The sequence below is a fragment of the Echinococcus granulosus genome, assembly GCF_000524195.1.
Source record: "Echinococcus granulosus chromosome Unknown EG_S00003, whole genome shotgun sequence".
NCBI classification, from domain to species: Eukaryota; Metazoa; Platyhelminthes; class Cestoda; order Cyclophyllidea; family Taeniidae; genus Echinococcus; species Echinococcus granulosus.
Window position 1 is genome coordinate 2173017 of NW_020170383.1, and position 22033 is coordinate 2195049.

The 22033-nt window shown below is 40.6% G+C and overlaps 4 protein-coding genes across 4 annotated transcripts; 2 read left to right on the forward strand and 2 right to left on the reverse strand. All coding sequences in view use genetic code 11, as the record gives it.

Annotated features, from left to right (window-relative positions):
• Positions 1 to 678: 678 nt before the first annotated feature.
• On the reverse strand, positions 679 to 7563 carry EGR_00917 (Protein capicua; the record flags this gene model as incomplete). The annotated part of the gene is made up of 7 exons (XM_024490166.1): positions 679 to 1094; positions 1960 to 2134; positions 2488 to 2622; positions 5380 to 5471; positions 6524 to 6700; positions 6984 to 7045; positions 7505 to 7563. 7 exons carry the CDS (start codon positions 7561 to 7563, stop codon positions 679 to 681), a joined length of 1116 nt encoding a protein of 371 aa, XP_024355569.1.
• Positions 7564 to 8547: 984 nt separating this feature from the next.
• On the forward strand, positions 8548 to 9310 carry EGR_00918 (hypothetical protein; the record flags this gene model as incomplete). The annotated part of the gene is made up of 2 exons (XM_024490167.1): positions 8548 to 8715; positions 9110 to 9310. The coding sequence occupies 2 exons, from the start codon at positions 8548 to 8550 to the stop codon at positions 9308 to 9310; spliced, it is 369 nt and encodes a 122-aa protein (XP_024355570.1).
• A 2063-nt stretch (positions 9311 to 11373) lies between these two features.
• On the reverse strand, positions 11374 to 19737 carry EGR_00919 (GTP-binding protein; the record flags this gene model as incomplete). Its single annotated transcript, XM_024490168.1, has 7 exons — positions 11374 to 12069; positions 12995 to 13393; positions 14476 to 14773; positions 15877 to 16301; positions 18746 to 18997; positions 19073 to 19417; positions 19459 to 19737. The coding sequence occupies 7 exons, from the start codon at positions 19735 to 19737 to the stop codon at positions 11374 to 11376; spliced, it is 2694 nt and encodes an 897-aa protein (XP_024355571.1).
• Positions 19738 to 20222: 485 nt separating this feature from the next.
• Positions 20223 to 20900, forward strand: EGR_00920 (hypothetical protein; the record flags this gene model as incomplete). Its single annotated transcript, XM_024490169.1, is given in 3 exon segments — positions 20223 to 20441; positions 20459 to 20592; positions 20747 to 20900. 3 exon segments carry the CDS (start codon positions 20223 to 20225, stop codon positions 20898 to 20900), a joined length of 507 nt encoding a protein of 168 aa, XP_024355572.1.
• Between the last annotated feature and the right edge of the window lie 1133 nt (positions 20901 to 22033).

Sequence of the window (22033 nt, forward strand, 5' to 3'; positions counted from 1 at the left end):
TTTCCTGATTGATGCGGTCCGGAAAGTGTCGCCAGTATTTTTGGTTCTCGTATCACGCTTATCGTATTTGTGCTGACATTTACTAAGGCTGTCCTGTAAACAAAAATATGAGATGAAAGTTGTGAATTGAACTACATCCGTTTCACTAAGAATAGAAACTGATAAGGTCAGATTAAACATCGCGTCGACCTCATACCTGCAAGAAAATTTTACTTTGATCCTTTAAGGCCCAGCTAACGGAATAGTTTCGCGTTCCTCACATTAATTCAATGTTCAAATACTCCAAAAAGGCAATACTGCCGAAAAATCAAGTAGTATTTTGCGACGGTTCAGCAAAACGCCAATACAAGACGGATTTTTAGCCGGTTTGATTCAAAACAGTACCATTTATCAACGCGCCTTTATGAGAACGTTAAGAGCATTTTTTGTTGAATCCACTTTTAGTTTTACAAACCAAATCATTTGGAGTGATAGCATTAATACCATATTAAAAGGGGTAGCACATTGTGTAGTGTGCACTTGTGGGGTTAGAAAAAAAGATGAAGAGGAGAAGAGGGAGAGGAGGGTTTGAATGATGTCAAGCAGTCAAACACAAAATATTAAATGCAGGCGCAAGCGGGGAGAGAAAAGGGGTAGTGAGAGTAAGAGGAAGTGGAGTGGTTTAGAAAACACGTGAAACTAAGGGCAAGCGGTTATGGGCTGAATGGCTAGATCTCCAGCACCACCACCACCACTGGAGAAGAAGGAGCTGGTGGTGACGGGGGCGGAGGTGGAGGCGGAGACTGGGGTAGAGGAAGTGGCGGTGGCACTGTCGCCGGTCTTGCCAGGGAAGGCGGTGAGGATGTGAGACGACACATGTGACGTAAAAGCTGAGGCGGAGGGAGGCACGGTGGGGGAGGCAGAAGAGGAGGCGAAGGGGGTGGGGAAAGATGTCCAGTGCGGTATGTTCGTGCTCGGAGGAGTATGAAGAGGTGGGGTGGAATTAAAGTAAGAGCCCTCACTTGGTGGTGAGGGTCGCCAGGCGCATGCCGGTGAGAGAACAGGCAGAAGATCCAATGGCGTTGGCAGCGACGAATTAACAGACGAAGAAGGAGCTGTGTGGAATGGAATGCAATGAGGCTTACTAATGTGTTGTAAATATCATGAAAATATAGTTGGAAATGGCCACATAAGGTATGCAATGCTATAGGTGCTGTCTAAAATAAAGGGTATCAATAATCGAAATTAAATTTCATTAAGGCATTTTTTAATTGCTTCGTGTGTAGGTACTACAACATAATAAAGTATTTGTAAACCTGTTCAAAAAGTCGTTTCTGCGGAATCAAGGGAAACAATTTTCATAACGTTTCCATTTTGGGGCATTCATATTGTAAAATTTGACGTCCATTACTGGAAAATATTACTAAACATCAAAAGCAATAAAAGGTAAAAAGACAAAAGTTAGTTTTACAAAATTTGATTTGAGAAACGGAACAGCTCAGCGCATGACAATTTTAATTGAAAAGCATTGATTTTTAAGAAAAAGTAGGAAATGATTTGTTGAACTCAAGAAACAAGTTTATTTGTTTTCAAAAGGAGTTTGACACTAAAGGCTAACTTGTGTACAAATAACGGGAGTTCAGTCATGCATCTGATATCAAAACGATCATTTTGGGGTACGTGTTCAAAACGTCTCTATGAGACCCATGAATTCCCACTAACAGTATCGGCTTAATACTATAGTTCTATTTAAAATTTTTCCCAATTTTATTGATATTTATACCAGTCATTCGCGTAAGCTGACACATAGTTGTCAAGGTTGATACGAGGAGGAGCTACTCTAATTGCATTCAACACAATCAATGGTCAACTGCATGTCATTATTACAACACGAACTGTTACACAGAAGTGTGCTTTGCAACACAAATTGATTAATACAGGTATAGCCTGATAGATGCTGGAAACCCCTAAATAACACACCTTTGCCATGGTTGGAAATAGGCCCTGAAGAAACGCTGTAGTTTGTGGCGGATTTGTAGATCAGATCGCAGAGAGGCTGTGAGGACTGCTGTTGTGGTCGGGTGTTGCTCATTGCAAACATTTTTGTCGCAGCTGCTGTTGCAGCCGCATAACTGAAGGCTCGCATCTCTTTGCCCTGTACAAAAGAGAAAACTATATGCTACTGTTAAACGAGAAGGTGATCCAAAATAAGGAATGAAAGAATAAAACATAATTTCAGTTTGTGCTGACGATTCCATTTCGTCAATTTATTAGGATAAATTATGCGCACTCCAATAATGTTTGAATTAATGATTCCGAAGAGCTAAGAAATACAGCCTATTTTGAATTATCCCAAGTATAGGCTTTTACTTTCGCACTTCAGGTGCTCAAACAGCAAGTGAAAACAAATTGCATTTATTGGGTTACTTATTGCTGATAAGTCATAGATTAAGCTGCCAAACAAAAGTATTCAACTCAGGTTAGGTGAGTGTGAGCTGGAAGACTTACCTTCATGGATAAATGACGCGAACAAAATCCGCGTCTTTGCGATTCCTTCGTGCAGCCTTCTTTAGAGCAGAGACGTCGCCACTGTTTTCCGTTAAACTTCTTTCGTACTCCGTTTGGCGTCTTCACTACGTCCCCCTGAAGAACCACATTAGATCAGGTAGACACCTAATTTTTTAAGTTATATTTACTTTATTAAGTTTACAGCGCATCGGTATTTTGATCGTGAACCAAAGCCTTGTTTCAGGCATTGAAAAATAAATAACACCGATCCTTGCAGTTGGATCGAAAGAAACAAAATTTTACAGTACCCTGATTTTTTAGTAAATTTTCCAGGTAGAAAAAGGCAGCAATAATATTAAGTGTCGATCTGTTGAGGATTCTATATTTCCCTTGCATGAATGGGAGAGGAAATACAGACAATCATTCCGAAGTAAGTGTCCGAGCTGTGAAGATTTTAAACGCCCGAAAAAGATATGAAGCTGGAATTAATAATAGAGAAAAGCAGCTGATAACCACTAACCATTACAAATTGTAGGAAATATAGCAATGAATAGGCTAACATCACCATTTGAACGCATAAACAAACAGATAAAAAAAAATGCGGTGTGTTTGGGGCCTTTACGAACAATCCAACTTCTGATATGAAGAGGTAACATCTGACTTTCCACTTCGCTCCGATCTAAAACTGATCAAAAGCCAATTTCGGCTTCACAACAAAAAGTAGTAATCCAAAATTTGATTAGATGTATCATCAGCCAGTGCAGCACAGTGAAGCTATACGTCCTTGGCAGGACGAAAAGCATTGATAAGATACCACTGGAAGAGAGCATATTAGTTGCTTTTGCTAGATTAAAGGGATTATTTGATCTCAAATTCCACTCCTTCACATACTCATCAAAATGCTAAAGGTCTGCCAAGGGGCCAAAACCAAGACCCGTATTGCTTTTTAAAACAGGATACAATCATTAGAATAATTTATGAGAACATGATGAAATGAAGGTTAATATTCTAACGATTCGCGATAAAACAGACGAAGTGAATCAAACTCTCCAGGAATAAGATTATAATTACAGTTAGTACCGCAATTGGTAGCACATACATGCGTTGCATGGTTTGTCGTGTAAAAGAAATATGGTAAAACCGATTCAATATGATGTTTATCCATGTGAGAACGAGATATGGTGAGGTGATCAGCACAGGCCTGTGTGTGTTTGCGCACAATCCACAATTTTATGCATCCTAAACAATCGGCAAATTCACAGAGCTGAAACCATCGGTTTGACACCTGATGTTAACAAAAAAAACGGAATCCTTCTCATTCCTAAACATCCAATGACATTCAAAACATAATGTTTGACAAGTGCCAATGAAACATAAGAAGCTTCTTTGGATTAATAAACTTTCGATTCGTGGGATTAGCAGTTGCATCACATCGTACCAGTGGGATCTTGTAGTTAGGAAGTAGTTTCTTGATGCAAATGAGGTCCAAATGAGGACAAATATAAGCATAGGAAAAATCTTAAGGAGTACAATCTCGAGTTAGGTTGTATGCTTTGGGGATAGAAGAGTGCAATAGAGTTTAACTTTTCACATCTTTACCAACCTTAGAAGTATTAAATGATTTATACCGAATTGCCTGACTATAAAATTATCGTTCAGTTCTTCAAACTGACTAAACTCGTAAAATTACACATAAAAGGCCTTACCAAAATGCTTGACTACATATCCATTTTAGTGATGACCTGAAAAAACCCCTAAAACAGTTCACTTAGCCAAATTGTAAAATCGCCACTAAGTCAAAGTAGGACTCCGGAGTATTGACTTTTATTACACCTTGATTTTTTACAATTATGATACAATTGTATAACAAAGAACTGAAGTTAATGTTGGAAAAGGTGGCCGAGTTTCATGACTGACTAATAGTACAGCAAAATTACAAGGTGTATAGCGAAAGTAGCACAATTTGAGAAATTTACACGAATCATACATGAGTGTTTTGAGAATGTTATTTAACAACATCTAGTAGTGCCACTGACAAGAATGACTTTTCTACTGTGTCGAGTATCCAATGCCCATTTTTGTGGTCGCACCCATTTGGATCCATCTTGTGCTTGTATCAACAAAACTAAATAAAGAAAACTAGCCAGTTCTAGTCCTGGTATATAATTAAACTCAGGAAGTAATTCTCTAAAAAAATGGGATACATGTCTCTGCCGATGAGGGAGGCGAATGACTGGACAAAAGCATTAAGACTCGTTATAATTATAAAAATAACAAATAACCATGTCTTTGTAAGGAATCGTTAGTTCGGCACCCATATATTTCGACAACAGAACGCACTACATTTTTTACCTCATATTTTGACCCATTTAGGTGTTTACAAAACACCCTCAATACGATATCTAAAAACTGACTGTACCACACTTCTGAATAATTTTCAATTTGCGCATGTAGTAGCTTTCGCCATCTTTTGTTTTCCTTACGAATTCATCGAGGCAAATGACGCAAAAATAAGCGTGAGGCGGTATCTTCAGGGCATGCCAGGTATGCGCACAATTGTTTGTCTAGAGACAGTACTCCTATCTCATTTGCAGCATTCTGAAGGAGAAGCGCAAAAAATCCTCTCCAAACAAAATCCACTTAACACACAATTCCTATCCGCCATATGCCCCCACCTCCCCAAATAAATGCCTTCATAATGAGATGCAGAAGAGTGAACCAATCAGTGCTTCGCAAATCCACTGATTCGGAAGAAAGACCCCAAGGGAACTAGCAAATTCCCGAGCTCATACGGTTTTAACCTGGGGGCAAGTCACTACAATTTGTAATGTATTATTATTGATGATCAGAATTACGCAAGGAATAACGAAGCAATCTGTTCTGTAAACCAACCTTAGAGAATTTTTGTTCAGTTTGAAAGCTCATGATGCCAGGAGAAGTAGAACCGCCTGTCATCGATGAGGATGATGTCGTTGCAAGTTGATCTGGGCAAAAAATTCGAGCTAGAACATAATTCAATGTAAAATTGCACAGAAGCAATAACATCATGGTGACAGAAAGTCCGCAACATTTCATTCCCAATAATCACAACGTAGCTCAGCTCCTAATCGAGCTAAGACCATTTAGCGATATAAATGCAAAGCTGTTTATGCTGCTAAAACTTAATTTTGAGCTAGCTTTTGAAACAAGAAACAGATCTGGATGATCAGAGGTGTTAAACAAAATATAAAAAGGGTAAAAGCCTGCAATTTAGAAAAAGGAGGTGGTGCTAAGTTCTTATTACCGAGGATCATTATGGAGGATTCCTTCGGTCCTTGGTTTATTTAGTTGTGGTCCACCCACAACTTTTGTAAATTTGGGTGAAAAAATCTACTTAAAATGGGAATTAAATACAATAGGGAGTTTTCGTTATTATTAACAATAGACAAAACAAAGGTCATTGCAAAAAGTGCTTAAGCTAGACGCCCGAAAGCATTTTTGCACCACTTTAAACTTCAAATGATATATAGACGAAGTAGCGAATTCCTATAATTCTTTGGGATTTAATATTTGCCTATTAATAATTAGTTTAAAGGTTTTTGCTAGCATCGACATAAGTGGCCAATTGTTTCAAACTTTGTAGAACAAAAACCATACTTAGGGGTTTTAGGGGCTAAAAAAACTAACGAGCTTAAAAATGATTTTTACTGTATGCAAAAGAGGGCGTTGCATACTGAAGTAGGAACTCAAAATCTAATAAAAGCAAATGTTACAACTGTAATCAGCCTCGTTTTGAACTAAGAAAAAGAGACTCGGGAACCCCACTCCAAATATCCAGCGATTACAACGCTAAATTACATTACTACGCAATAAAACATGCTATATTTGAGCCAAAGGCGCGACAGCTATGAAATTCGAATAGTTGGTGTGTATTTAGACGATTGGAACGCCTTTGACTCGGAGCGGGTCCCAAACTTCCACAAATACAAAGTTATTGCGATACTGTTTTGTTTGAAAGTACAAGCACAAAATTTTAGGACATTGGTAAAATACTTACCACCACTTGCACTTCTAAAATTTTCACCGTTCAACGGTAATGGCAACGAGGGAGTACTATTTGCAAGAGAACTATGGAAGATCGGAATCGATGAAGAGCCGTTAAAAAAAGAGCTTGACGATAATGGTGACAAAGCGTTTTCAAATGAGCGTCGATCGTTTGGCTTATCATCCATTGCTAGAAAACAAAATATTATAGTTTGCATTTTATTGATAAAAAAATTAAAACTTAGTTAAATATGAAAATAAAAAAGGCAAAAGACGGTCGAAAAGTTTAATAAAAGGGCAAAGAAAGATTGAGTTCATAGAATATTGGGGCAGCGACGTTACACAATACAAAACCTCTGCCAGAACCAGGAATTTCAATTTATTACAAACTAAAACCCACTTAATGCATTAAAAGGTGCTTAACAGTACATAGCATTTAAATAATAATACTGGCCGGACACCCACAGAATAACTGCGCAACCCCAGCGCTAGTAAGAACGCATAAAGTGCGGGGGAATCAGTCGTTGAGCTCGACCTTTATGTTAGTGTAAACAAACGTGCAATAAGACATTAACTAATGTCGTAAAACATGTAAAAACTAACATTAAAACATTCAAATTTAACTGTATTTAATTAAATTATTTCATTTAGCGCATTTAAAATATCAACGGCCTTAGACTTTATTGGTGTGCGTTCAAAAAACGAGCTCTGTCTCTTTTAAATCGAAGCATTAGCCAGAATCTTTAAGTTAGCTTTTAAAAAGTATGTTAAGCGTTTATTAAGTTATAATCGTTGTTGCGTCTGGAGTCTTCTCTAAAAAAGAAAGAGTACACGCCACCGAAGAGATAAAGAGTATCAACAGAGTCTGGACGACAGTATACTCAGTAAGTTAAAGCAGTTGAAATACAAGATGGTCCTTTTTAAACGTTGGCAACCATACAAACACTCTACGCATTGCTATTCATAGCGTTATGGCCTAGTCTATATTACTGACGTAAGCAAAAGTTTGGGCTCCTGACACGGCCTGGTGTAGAAGCGGCGGAGTTGGAGCATTGTCTGCAAAGGTCTAAACGCTAATGCAATCCGACAGGAAGTTAAACAAACTGTAATGTTTATTTATTACAGATATACCTCTTGGGAAAGAACTAGGCGGCCGATTTGAATCGCGCAAAGACGTTGTTAAATTTTCCGGAGTGGAGAAGAGTTCAATATCGAGACGGCCATAAACCTGTACTGAGTCTTTTTACCTTAAATAAAAGACATGCCCCGATTAAGTTAGACTATTTATTTAAAGGTCATAAAGGGTAGAGAGAACACGAACTAGGGGTTCGCCGCAAAAAGTTAAAGCAATTGTAGCGTCCCAAGACTCCCTGAAGACAAGAGAAGACAACATACTCGGGCAGAATATATATATTCAGCACGGAGAAGGTGTCTGGGCTATTGGCATGGCCCAAAAGGCCAGCCCACCCAGCGAGGTACAAGGGGGCCAATTCAAAGTACAAAAGTGGTGCCTCACCAGAACCGAGGGATAAGCCGCTATCGTATTACACAATACCTTGTCAAATTAGCATTTGCGAACCCAATCTCTTAGAGTAAGTGCAATTGCAACGCTTTTCAAGTAAGCTGAAAAGTGGCTTATAATCACTTTGCCCAAAATGCTTCCAACATTTTAAAACCGTAAGATAATTGGAGGTTCTAGTGTAATGTAAATAACCAGCAAAGGTAGATTTCTTCGACAGTTTTAGCTTTTATGACAACGATTAAATGCTTTGCCTACTAACCAGATTCCTGCTTTTTTTCTTTACTTTTGCATGTAATTATTTAAATTTTCTAACATAGTCAAGTGCTTGAATGTGATTTTCTTAATTAGACTAATTTTATACATTAACGGCTTTGTACAGGTTAATGGCACTGGGAGCCGCTGCTTGATTCGGCGCAAGTTTGTCCGCTTCTTTTGGGCCTTTTACTTGCGTTTTTCGAGTCTGTTTATAAGGCTTTCATTGTTTCTCTTACAAAATGAAGTCCGCACTTGATCAAATGACGCACCCACAGCGGGTTCGTCTTTTGTATAAGATGATACTTCGAACACATAAGGCTCTTCCACCGGAACTTCGAGAACTTGGAGATCGATATGTTAGAGAGGAATTTAAAAGACACAAAAATTGTGATTCTTCCTACGTTGGCCCCTTTATGATGGAGTGGACAGTATGTCTACAGTTTTGTCCTATCAATTTTTGCCCCTTATTTAATGCCAAGTTTTGAGTCATGATTTTCTGGTTATCCAGCCCAATTTTGAGTGATCATCAAACTCCTAGTTGTCTAGGCTGATAAAGTTGCTATTTGTCAAGCGTTTGTGGATCATAATAAATTATGCAAACACAGCTTTTTCATGATACCAACCAAGTTATTACTAATTTATCCCGTTGGATGTTCTTACAGCCCAAGTAGCACCAGCTTCGCTAAACCTAGCATAAAAGATAGTCCCTGTGGGTCGAGCACAGAATAAGTTAGACGATTGTCATAATGGGGCATGTTTAGTGTTCAGCTCTCGTTTTGTTGATAATCGTATTAATTAAGCGTACCGTTATTATCCCAAAAGCGGTACCTCGTGGATTTAAATAAGCAAATTCGATCTGCCATGAAAGTGGGGGACGAAGCAGGATTGGAACACAAGGCCGAATACGGAACCCACCTCAGGGAAGAAGACCTCGATATGTTTTCCGAATATCAGCTAAAACAACTACTCGCCCTTGCAGACGAGCTTCACGGCGTAAGTCAATCAGACGCCTCCAAAAATTAGTCTTTATCGTGACTTTCTTCCCCTTTTCATATAAAGCTGCAACTCCGAATTGTACACTTATCAATGCTTCAACAGTGGTGTTTTGTATTACATTAAACTTTCGGTCTCATTGCATCTGAGTTTCCTTAGCGTTCTCTATTTCTAGTTATCTGGATAGGCCTTGACGATATATTACCATGTGTCCTAGCCTTAAATCGGACCCATGAGTTCATTCTCTTACGATTTTCTAAACAGATACATTTCAAAACCAGGTTTGCTTAGATTCGGCCTTATTTCAGAATGTGATGAACAGTTCAAAATCTATGAAGCACGAGTCTAGTTGTCAACTTAGGTGTGCTCTTCGGTAGTGCCATCGGTCCCGTCAATCAAGTCGTTGCTACTGCAAAGATAAGCACAACGATCTGTCAACAAAACTAGTAGATCTGTCCAGTAGTTTGCCACATCGGTCGTGCAATGCGATATTCTTTTAAGCTATCTTTTGATTAGAGACTTTCGCATAGGATTAAATGGGATTTATTGCCATCGTGGGTGCTGTCGTGCGTATAGTTGAACAGATTTGGAGTTAAATAAGTCTAGTGCTTAGCTGTGTAAATTGCCTGTTCTCGTGCTTGTGATTACTTCCATGATCGAAATGGATGTGATTGTGTGGCTTGATCGTGCCATTGGCACACCTAATGACTTCGACGGCAACGCTCTAGGTAACATCATGATCAGGATGTCTAGTTCATCAAAACGCAATTACCCAGTGTATCCATGCCTATCTCTCGACCAATGCTCTTAAATTCGCTGAAAGTTCGTCTCAACATCGCCTATTTTAGTAATACTTCGTGATTTGCTAATTTGTTTCAATACGTGGGCCTTTGAGCCTAGGTGAATTGTACGTTCGCCCAAGGCTGGGGCTTTTGGGGCATGCTAGTAGCCTTCAGGCTTTCCCGAATGTTAGTAATACATGTTCTTCACTGGACTTGTCAATAAATATAGGACTCGGTTATGTAGGATCTTACCTCAAATTTTCTGAACAGCGGGGCGAAAATTTACCCGAATCGCTCTCCAGTAGATGCTTTGCACTTTGGGATCATTTCACGTGTTTTCTGATTTGACAGTGAACGATTTACTCGATTTCTTTGTAGCATTTGGGAGTCAAAACAACCGGTTAGCTGGAATATCATATAACTAATCACAACAGCTGATAAAGCAAAAAAATGGGGTCGCCATTAGGTGTGTAGTTTTTTCGGAACTCCGGTACTTATCATAATTTTGCCCCTGTCAATTTAAATCGGAAATAGACATACCTCAGTGTATTACTACATTTTAAGTTGCCTCAAATATCGGGTAAGGAATCAATGCTGAAAATTTTGACTCCAATTGAACAAAGTAAGGTGTTGACGTAGAATCAAACTGGTTTCGAGCATGCTTATTATAAATTTTGATGGAATGGACTTCAATTTATGGTACTGATCCCATCCTTTTATCTAAAAAGAGCCTCAGGAAAATGCAAGTAGGGATGATAGGGGATCCACTTGGGCGTTATAGATTTACCCACTGGATTGAATAGCACCACCACAGAAGGGACCATTTCCTTCAGAATAGCACACGACCGTACATTCTCGTACCAAACTCAACTTGACACTTTTCCGCAGCCTCTCGATATCAGCCATGCTTGACATCAACCACATTGGGAAAGTGGAAATCAAATATACGGTCGAATTTCCTATCTCTAGAGACTGAACATCTTATGGAAATGGAATTCACAGGCTTTTATCTCATTGAGAATGATTGAATACAATGATGACGAATCCAACGCACAAATTTATCAAATAAGTTTGCGACAAGTATTTAGTATGTTGTAAAAGGGCTGCGTTAGGTCATTTAATTGCCTTATTGATTCCAGTTGCTGTTTTTAACCAAAATACTTTATTCAGAAAAAGCAAGGAAGATGTGCAGTGATAAGCAATTCACCGTAAACTAATAGTATCTGTAATATCTTAGGTCGTAAGAGAAATAAGAGACATCTCTAGGGGGGGGGGGGGGTGAAATTGAACAGTCTTGGATTTGTTCTAAAGTTAACGTTTATGTCTGCGTTTTCGTTTTCGGCTGCGCTGGGAAGGTGCGTTACAAGTGGAAGCATTGGCGATGGTGGCGAAATTAATCAGTCCTTGAGAGGTATCCATCTTGACCTCTTCACTTTTCATTTCCTTTTCACCCTGTTCCATCAAGAGAGACACAGATCCATTGGAGTTGCTATTCCAAGTGCTTGTAGATGAAGTCACCTCCGATGCAGATGCCGCCATCAGTGCAAGACGTGCTGCCGCCTTCCGTCGCCGTTTAGCGTTGCGTTGGCGTCGCTTGTTGCGCTGGGTGAGGCTAGAGAGGTTCTCAAAAGCTTCCAGCTCTGGAGGAATTGGAGGCTCATCGATAAAGTTGGTGTGGGAGCCCTGGGGATCGATGCCAATTTGGCTGAGAAGGGCCTCGTAGGAGGAATCGGAGGGAGAGTTGGACACAGTGTGCCATGGCGATGACGACGAAGCAGCGGCAGCGGTGGTAGAAAAAGTGGACTCAGAGACTGTCGGGGAAGGAGACCGAAATGATTGTGGTGGAGGGTTGGAGAAAGCGGTGATGATGCGCTTGAAGGCAGCTACTGTGCCTACGGCCCTAGCCACGTTGTTAACTGAAATGACCACTTGACGACCCAATTCAAGAAACTCGGGTTGTCGGATAAAGCTGACGACTACTTTATGCGATGAATCCAGTCGCAGAATCTGAAAAGGATGAGACGGTGATGGTCCACCTCATGAATGGCATTCTTTACGTAAGAAACCAGCTATGCCACAGTGCTGGGAACACTTATGCTCAACGAACTAATGATAATACCTTAGAAGAATTAGATGAAGCAACTAGCAGATGCATTGCTATAGTGTAAACGAGGCTCTAGTTGGGGCTAGATCAAAATTTATAACTCGTGAATTTACCGTCATAAAACTGACAGCGAATACAACGAGTCAAGGACTTTCAGTTGACAAAACACTTTGGGAAACACTGCGATCATCGTGGATAACATCCAATTAGTTTTTCACCTACATGTTTGGAACAGTTACTCGCGAATTGGTATAACACGTATCATGGATAAAGGCCAAACGGCATTGAAGATAGTGACCCGAAAAGAGCAAAGGCATCGCCCTAAACGCGGCACGTTTAAATGAAGAAACCCCCGTGATCCGTGACCAGGGCAACAAAATGCTAGTTTCGGGTACTAATTTTCTTAAAAGCACTTTAATAAGCTATTACTGAAGAGGATTGGTTTTACGTAGGCGCATTTTAAATATATTTGATATCCTCAGACGATATTGGTAATGTGAGTTCGTATGCACTCGATGTGAAAATGGTCATCAGTAGAGCTCAATGACCACGAAAACCTCTTTTGAATCGAGGGAGAAAATAACAACTTTATAAGAAAAAGTACTTTCCCTGGTCAAAGTGATTTACGCGCAACGTGATTATCTAGTGTGAAATTTTGATGAGCAGTTTATTCAATGACACCTCGAGTAATCTGGTACTTACACAAAAAGCTGCAACTATGAAGGTAAGCAATCAATGTGATAGACTGGGTAATTCAAAAGGATCATCTACAGAAATCAGGAGAAGGGTATTTTAACTGGATTAAAGACGGTATTGAGTGAGCCATACCACAGAATTTGAATCAACCCCAAGGCAGTCGATGGCGCGAGTCAGTTGGTCGCAGGAGAAAGTGGTTTCAAGTACACGAGCATACTGTAGGACATTGCCGGCATGGACTCCAACTGTGGAATTGCGCTGCAGGCAGGTACCACCAGTGCTAGGGGCCAGCCAGATTAGATTGGAGATACAGAACGACCAACAAACACCGATTGAGGGATCCGCGACGCTACAGCCGACGGTGGGTTCTGCGCTCACCATGACCATGCCCTTACGGGGTAAGGGGAAGTAAGTCCCATCTGGGGTCTCAGGAACAGCCAGAAGGGAGCCCAGCTGATCTTTGTAGAGAACGTGATGTGGGTGCCGATTATGGCGCAGTTCTATCACACGAATCTGATGAAAGAGGCCCTCCTGAAAGGAGAAACGACAATGGCGTCTTCTCATCATCAGCAGAACGTGGAAATGTTAACACCACGAAAATGTTGCGGAGTGAAACCTTACTGTCTGGCCTGCATAGCTTTGAATGACCGATTCGTGCCGAAAATGTCAGAAATAAGCAGAAGAGATCTGTCATGCAACGCGCTAGAGCAGGAATAGTTCCGGCTCTTGATAATGAAGGACGCACCACTCGAAAATGGTAGCAGTGTCCTTTTCACCGAAAAGTGCACACGAACATGGCGTTAAGGAGAAACGTGTAATGCGGTCAAGTGGGCTCACGTTAAGCCTGGGGAAATCTTTGGGGAACTCGAAAGCACAGATTGGTTTTTTTCTAAGATCAAAAAAGTGCTTCCGTAAACGAATCACATCACTAACTCAGACAACTTCGCTTTTAAACGAAACGTAATTTGTCTTAAGTAATGTTCCCTACTTAATCTAGAATTTTAAACACACTGCAGCCTATGACGATGAATTTACCACCTAGCTGTAGCATGCCCATCCCTAAAAAATAAGGAACTGGCGAATAAGGGGCGAATCCAACCAGTACTCAAACTGCACTAAATGAATTCGTTTTGGAAGCTCAGAAAAGTTTTTAGGCTGATGTGAAAATAACTCTAAAAGGAACTTTCAGTCGCTCCGTCTCCAGAAATCCTTCCAATGCCAACTCCGGACGTCTCCACCACTGTTTCGAAGAAAATCGACCTAATGCATACGTTAATGGAACCCCTAATGAAACATTATTCCCTAAGGGACAATAGTAGAAGATAACATTCCGGCTGAAATGATTGCAAAAAGCCTTTAAATACCAGACACCGCAATGTGCAGCCAAAGAATTGGATCATGACAGAAGACAAGTTTAATGCTCAAGCGTTAAGGCCGGTTAAAACGTGACATGAAGAAGGCAAAGAAAGACTGTACTGTTGATAAGTACATATTCCTTTTCTAATGAGAAAAAAAGCAAAAACTAAATACTTTTTCCAAGAAATCTGGCAGATATATTGTAGTCTTACAGCATGCAGAGCTAATTTAACGAATCAGAGTTAACGAAACTTCACCTCATCAGGGCCAAGCCAGAGCCGTTGATCTTCGTGCACCTGACCCATTTTGACCAGCACTTCCAGGATGGGACTGTCCACGCCCGGCACGCTGCTGAACACCTTGGTCACCCAGCACTCAACTAGGTTGCACATTGACTGCGCGCAGTGAAGCTCTGCCCTAACCGCCAGTTTTGGTGCTATTATGCCCTCATACTGTGCCTTGGAGGACACCTCGGCAAGGAAATTCAGAAGATTGCCCACTCCGTAACCGGAGACACTAGACACTGCGAAAACTGGCGGATCTTCGACGAAACACCTAAATTCGTGAGAATCAAGCACTAAGCAATCATAGCCCAAAGCCCCCAGCTAATATAAGCACATAGGCCCGAAGAAGATTCTCCATTTTTTGGTAATTTTTGTTTTTAAAAAGTACATCCTTAAGAGGTCGAAATGTAGGAGTACTACCAATAAGAGCCTAAATCCAAACATTTCATACAACTTGAAGGGGGCCCAATGTGAATGCAGTTTATTGTCTATTAACTTGAATCATATTGTCCAAGCACTTAAAGAACCTCCCCTTGAGGAGTAATGGAAATGGAGTACTAAACAATAACCGTCCCAACCGAGAAATGCGTAATGACTACAATGCCATAGAATTCCAATGATTAAAACTGAGGGAAATTCGTCAATTTGTCGGTTCTATTTACTTTATTTCACATTGAGATCAATACTGAAGAAAGTTTGCCCAATAAAAAAATTGGCATAAACTTAGAAGCAGCCGGTGCATGGGGATAGCGTTCATAATGGTTTCATTTGTCTGCCATCGACACAGAAATCGCTTGAACAATCACTTATTGATGGCATGCTAGTATTGCAAGAGCAGGAAGAGCTAACTTCACCATTAGAAAAGGTTATTAATAGCTCGCATAGGCATATCCTACAAATAAGACTGTAAAAAGGCAGAAAATGAAGTCGTCATTAGTCCAGATATCAAAACTATATTGGGCAGAAAGTGTCCAGTGAAGTTTCATGACGATTAGGGAATTTGGTGAAATGGATTAAAATACATAATACAAATTGGGGTTCACGCACAAGAGATCCGAGAAAACAGAGATAAATGGTGATAAAAGAAGTATAACACTATAATTGGGACTATGCTAGCACTGCAGGGTAGGAAGGTAAAACTTCACGAAATTAACTGACACCGGGACGAGGCTAACCTTCCATAATACCTTAATTGAATGAGAACAAAACGAACGTATAAAACTGGACATTCCTTTTTCCCTACTATAGGGGAGTTGCAAAGTTATAGAGGAAAAATGGGGGAGCTTGATAAAACAGAATAAAACGCGTAGAACGAAGAGCATAAAATACTCCGTAAAGTACATTACAAAACACCGAAATATATTCTCAACTTACTCGGAAGTTGTGAGGCTTCCCTCTTCACCACCATCACTACTGTAAAATTTGATGGTTCTGAGCTCCTGTAGCACACTTCTTCGAATGTCAGCGAGGATCGGGCACGGGTCCACAACACCGCCGGCGCTGGCATCAGTGGTGATGAAACGTGCAGCAGAGGCAACGGAGACCTTGGACTGCAGGAAAGCTGCCAGTCCCTCTGAGGTAAGGTCTACCTTGGAGAAGACCACAACGAGGGGCAGACCAAGGGCCGCGGAGGTGCGGGCGTGGCGGAGACCATCCGCAGTCAGACCGGTGGTGGCAGACACCACGAGGATGCAGAAGGTCGGTTGGAAGGTGGTAAGGCCAGAAAGAGTGGTTCGCTGGTACTTGCTGTGACCCGCCAAGTCAAGGAAGGTAATCAGGCGATTGGAGTCGCGAATCACCTGATAACGGAGAGGAGAAATGGGAAACAAGCTCTGCACCCCCATTATGGCAACATCCATTTAACCGTGTTTCCATGTATTGGAGTTTTTAGAAAGAGGTTTGAACACGTAAAGTTGATTACTGCCACTTTTTTTTGGTTCCAAAATCTGATGGAAGGTAAAATTCCCTTCAAATTTCTTCATTACATAAAGCTTAAATGCGATTTTTCCATCAAAACTCAAAGGTCGGTTATGAATAGTGGAAACGAGAATATCGCATTCTCACAACTTTCTAAGTGAGATATAAGTAGGGAGCGTTTGATAAACATGAGTAGAAGCAATGCTGGACATGAATTGTGGGTCACGCTAAGAGTAACAAGGGTGGTGGTAGAAAAGAACCATCATTAGTGCGAGGAGTACCTCAAATACTCAGGTTAAATCAGTGAATAAATGCAATCATTATTTTTCCAAAGCATGAATACAAATTCTTTGAAGGGTATGTAGACAAATGTACTTTGAATGATAGTATCAAAAAAGTAGCAATATCAATATAGTAGCAAAAAATTGGCATTTGATTATATGGTGTTAAAGCTGTGGGCTTGCTGGGAGAAAAAATCGCCCAGCTAAAACTGATCAATAGATAAGACTCATGAAAAAGCAGAAAAGGCACCTCTCAAAATACCAGATATGAATGGAATAAATAGAGAGAAATGGATAGACAAACTTGGTGTTTTGACTAGATGTCAAAGAAAGGTGGTCATCTGCAAGAAGTATTGAACATTGGTAATAACAGATACATTCTATAAATGCACTTCAAACAACGGTGATTCTTTTTGCACTTTCTCAAGTCAAATGGTGAACAAAGGGGGAATCATTAAATAAAACCGCTAGAGCTAAAGCTAGTGCGGTGTTCAGCAACTGCAAAACGGGATGGCTATGGAAAACAGTACTCGCAAAAAGTGCCCAGTTTCTGATAATGTCTCAGCAAAATCTAGCGAGCTTAACAGGTATATGTGCGCCAAAATTATAACTGATTAAATGGTAGATTTTAGGCATGGGAAAGAATTCGTGCAGACTTTAAAAAACGAATGCAATTCAAATCATGTTTGCCCAAGTATAAACAACATAACGACGACCTGAAAACCCTGCTTCCATTTCAGTTATCTGACCAAACATCAAAAATGGCATGTAGATTATGAAACACTGTTAAGACCCACCTCGATCTCATCCACATTCGACTTAACCTTACTTAAGTTGACACTTCATGACCAGTAGTTGATGGAAAATGATGTCAACTACCAGGGTTCCGTCTCGACGTTTGCGACTGTTCTGTGCCGAAACTTTGGTGAATTACAAAATCACACCACACATACAAAGCGATAAATTAATTACCTTAACGTTGCAAATTTTGGTGTCCACTTAACTATTAAACAGCATTTTAATTTCCCGCATGCAAATTTATGCCATCTTGCGACCATGTGCGCCATAATTTCACAAGTGAAAACACTATAGCACGAATAATTACAAATACCACAAGGCAACCTATGTACTACTTATGTATTAGAAGCACAAATAGACCACGGTACCTTTAAATAGCGCTTTTGTTCGCTAAAAGAGCAGAAGTCACATATGCACACCAAAATCGGTATTGACTATCCAGTATCAAGCATGATAACAGGTAGTTAGTTAAATTTAGTAAAATCAACAATAAATGCTCCTGAGTACTGTGTTGGCACGGCACCGGAGCTAATTTGAATCGTCTCTGAATTAAAAATCAGGTCTTCGAAAGCCAGCTACGAAATTTAAGGCTAACTTCTGTAAGCTAATTATGAACCAAGATCAGTGCATTTACCTTATAGAAATGGAACACTTAACCAAACCGGTACGCAAGCATACGGACATACAAAACCAAGCACATGAATTCTAACAAATCCCTGATTGATACGCAGAAGCTAAGTGCATAGCCCATACATCAAGAAGACGAAAAGAGGCCTAAATGAAAGTGGATTTTAAGGATCGCAAAAACGTCGACACCGAATACAGGTTCTCGTGAGAATTACCTCAATATAAATAACTGTATTGGTAGTGCGTGAATATCATAAACGATTCCGTATTTCAGTCACTCAGGAGAAATCTGACGGTTTTTCCAAGTTATCAGAATTCGACCTGAACCTAAAATGTGTTGACCTTTTCGCAGAATCATAGAAATGAAAAGAGTCAGAGCCCTAGCTAATTCAACAGTGATTAATTACAGAATAAAAGAGGGATAAAATTTTCAGCTTATCGCAACTAATCAATCGGTGATGAAGACAGTGAAATAACTTTATTCAAAACGCGTTATTCAAACAGGATGTGATTCTGGGAGATGCCGTCATGCAGAGCTGATAATGATTGATAATGAGCCTTCCACCCACGCGTAACGCCTACCTATCATTGAATACTTTCAACCGAGATATTAAACTTACTTCATCAACGGTGCGTTTGTTTAGCTGCCCTTGGGAACGGCGACGATTAATTAAATGACCGGCAGCATCAAATCCGATTAATTCTGAACTGAGACTGCTTGTGCGACCAGACTGAACCTCGTGAAGATGACGAAAAAGATTGAGACGAGCCCTGCCTCTACCGTCATCCATTTCGCCATCTGTGAGAACACCAAGGAGGGTAGACTTCCCGACATCTACGCTGCCCAGCATAGCAACACGCAGATCGGGAATCTAGAACATAGCAGATTAAGTATACTGGCCAGAATAAATGATAATGAAGAATTCAAGCAAAGAGGGAGAACTCACACCCTGGTTAATTAATAGTTTCCACTTTGCATGCAGTTCGATCGCCTTTCTTTGAGGATTAAATGAGGGCCTGGCATCAGCTAGACTGTGTTGAAGATCAGATGAGTCGGAGAAATTGGATATTGTGCACTCCCGCAGAATTCGAATGTGAACTCCCAGCCTCTGCGACATTTTGTACAAGGTGAGTAGAGAAGCAGACATCTCCTTAGCAGTCAATCCCGTCACGGCTCCATTATCATCTACACCAAGTCGATAGATCGCCTGGCCGCCACCCTCATTAAGACGCCACTTCATTTGTGTCACAAGGTGTTCCAACCGATCAGGAGTAGGGCTTATTAATTTCAGCTAAATTATACATGCATTACGTAGCCTGACTCCCACTTTACCTTGTACTCAATATTACCATCTTCTGGTTCGGGGGGCAAATTCAACGGCAAATTATTTGTACCAGAAAAACTACTTGATTGGAGAAATGCATTCAATATCCTAGGAGAGGTAAAGGAAGGCTCTGATTTATTTTTAATTATAGCTATATCGCCAGGTTGTTGGTCACCCAGTGTGGTTCTCGAGTGATCTTGATGTGTCGCAGTTTTGGTGAAACCACACTTCTGGATATCTTCAGTGGAGTACAAATCATCAGAGAAGAAAAAGGCCAGTTCATCCATAGCGTTAATGTATTAGAAACCAATCAATAAGAAGTATGGAATGAAAGGTTCGGTGTCTTTTACGAGTAAAAATCATAGGAATAGGATGCAAAGTATACGATTGCGCAATAGTGGCTAAGCCTGAGCATTCAACCAACTAATGTCAAGGTTGCATCTGGAATGATTTCCTGTAAGCGACTAACCACAGTGAAAATTTCAAACCTGTGTACTACAAATGGTTTTTTGTGTATTTAACTTTTTTATCATAAAAGGTAATCTGGTCCGATTTTTTGTTCTAAAAATGTCTTTTTTTGGTAGAATGGCTATGCTAGTAAAAACCAAGCAACAAATAATAATATCCGCTATTTGTTTAATGTATTTTATTATTTATAAACCTGCGACGGCGTCACAAAACCTCTAAAATCAGTGAGTTATGGTTAGCCAATAAAAAAGTTGCGTAATTTGTGGTTTGTGCATCTTCTACTGTCCTACCGTTTTTGTCGGCTATGTACATCCGATCGGTTTTTACCGGTTTCCTAAGACATTCATCTCTGTATTGGCTAGCTTCATTGCCTGCTCCTCTGCGAAATATCAGTACTTCAACGGTCTTTCTGTCGTCTGATCCTTCATTCAAGCACATTTTGCAAAGAAATGATCTCCCCGAAGATGTTAAAATGAAGATTGAGTCCGAAGCAAAGGACATGTTTAAGGCACAGAATACTAATGTTTTCTTAGTTTATAGGATTGGATTCCATATGGATGGAACGACTATGATAAAATAGATGATACGTCCAAGTACAAAACCGCCGCATTCCTGCTAATGGTGTGCTTCACATTCGGACTGGCTTTTCAATTTTGGTATCGTCCCCGTGGCATGTGAGCGATGCGCATTTGTTTGCTGCTCCTTTTTTGGTGTTTCTATCCTGATTTTCTGCTTGGTTCTTGCAAGGTTATTTGTCGAACATTGAATTTGGTATCCATTAGACTTACTTGGTCGTCTGTATATCATGCTTTCTTGTCACAATTTTAGTGAAGGAGATTGGGCCAGGCGTGAAGCTTTTCTCGAACTAGAAAGGCGTCGCAAACTTGGTCTTCCGTTGGTCGATCCTAACCTTATTCCTCCTGAACGTGTTAAGTTGCCTCCCAAAGAACAACTTGGACCTGATTTCAAAATTATCCTTTGAGTGTAACTATGGGCTCCTTTAAAATATACTAGGCCAGTAGTTTTCATCGGAACTCCCACTTTATAAAATCAAAGCAGTTAGGCTCGCTGTCTGGTAACATTCCGTGTCTGTTGGCGATGTTTCAACTGTCGGTATGAGCTCCTAAATCTCTTCGTTTAAGTTTTGAATGAGTGGTCCTTGGGACATTTTGACTTTGAAGTACGGTCATCTACACACCCATTGCACTGTCTACTCGTGAGAAGGGTTGCGGGTTAACTTGCTTTGATTGGCATGCTTTGTTTCAAAACTCATCACCAACGGCAGGTATTGAGTACGATGTCTCGTATTCTCAACTACCAATTTTACCAGCACAAATGAGACGCTGAGCTGTTGCATCCGATACTATCAGACATTCGGGAATCCCGAAGTGGTTGGTGGGTAGGTCCAAGGTGGCCTGTAGATCGCTGTCAATTCAGGACAAGCATCCGAATTCCATGCCCACGGCGGACGTGCCGCTAAAGACTACGGGTAAATTGCACAAATTTAGGCTCAAAGTGAGTGTTGTGTTCGGAAGTAGACACCCGTCGGGTGGGTAATGAGGGTTGGAGTTACTTTTGCAGCGGGGATTTTAAAGTGACTTAAGAAAGGCGTTGAGTTGTTCTCAAGCTTTGTCACTCTCGGAGTTGGTGTGGCCCAGGCATTCCGAAGTGTGAGCGACTGGTTAGGTGTTCGGCAGTGATGCGGCTTGTGTACGTAAAATATGTCGATGAGCTGAGAATATATGTGTGGGTAATGACCGTGAAAGTTAGCCACATCGACCATCTTCTGCTGGTCCATCTTCAAACGTGCCCAAATTAATAGAAAGTTCTGGCCTAACCTGTTGCAATACCACTTTGCCACTGGAAAATGAGCTAACAGGTACCCAAATAAAGGAGGTCCCCAAGTTTGCCATTCAATGGGCGAGACTAGGTTTTAGTCGTCAAATTGCTGGTAGTAAATAGCAAAAGCTGATGTTCGTAAGACTTCCGTGCATGAAGCGCTGGCTTTTTCCAACTTCGAGTATTCACTAGAGTGCTGTTACCTGTTTCGCGAACAGAAAATGATAGTTTCTTCCCAAGTTTCACTCGAGTTTGTTAATCGGTTACACCTGTTAG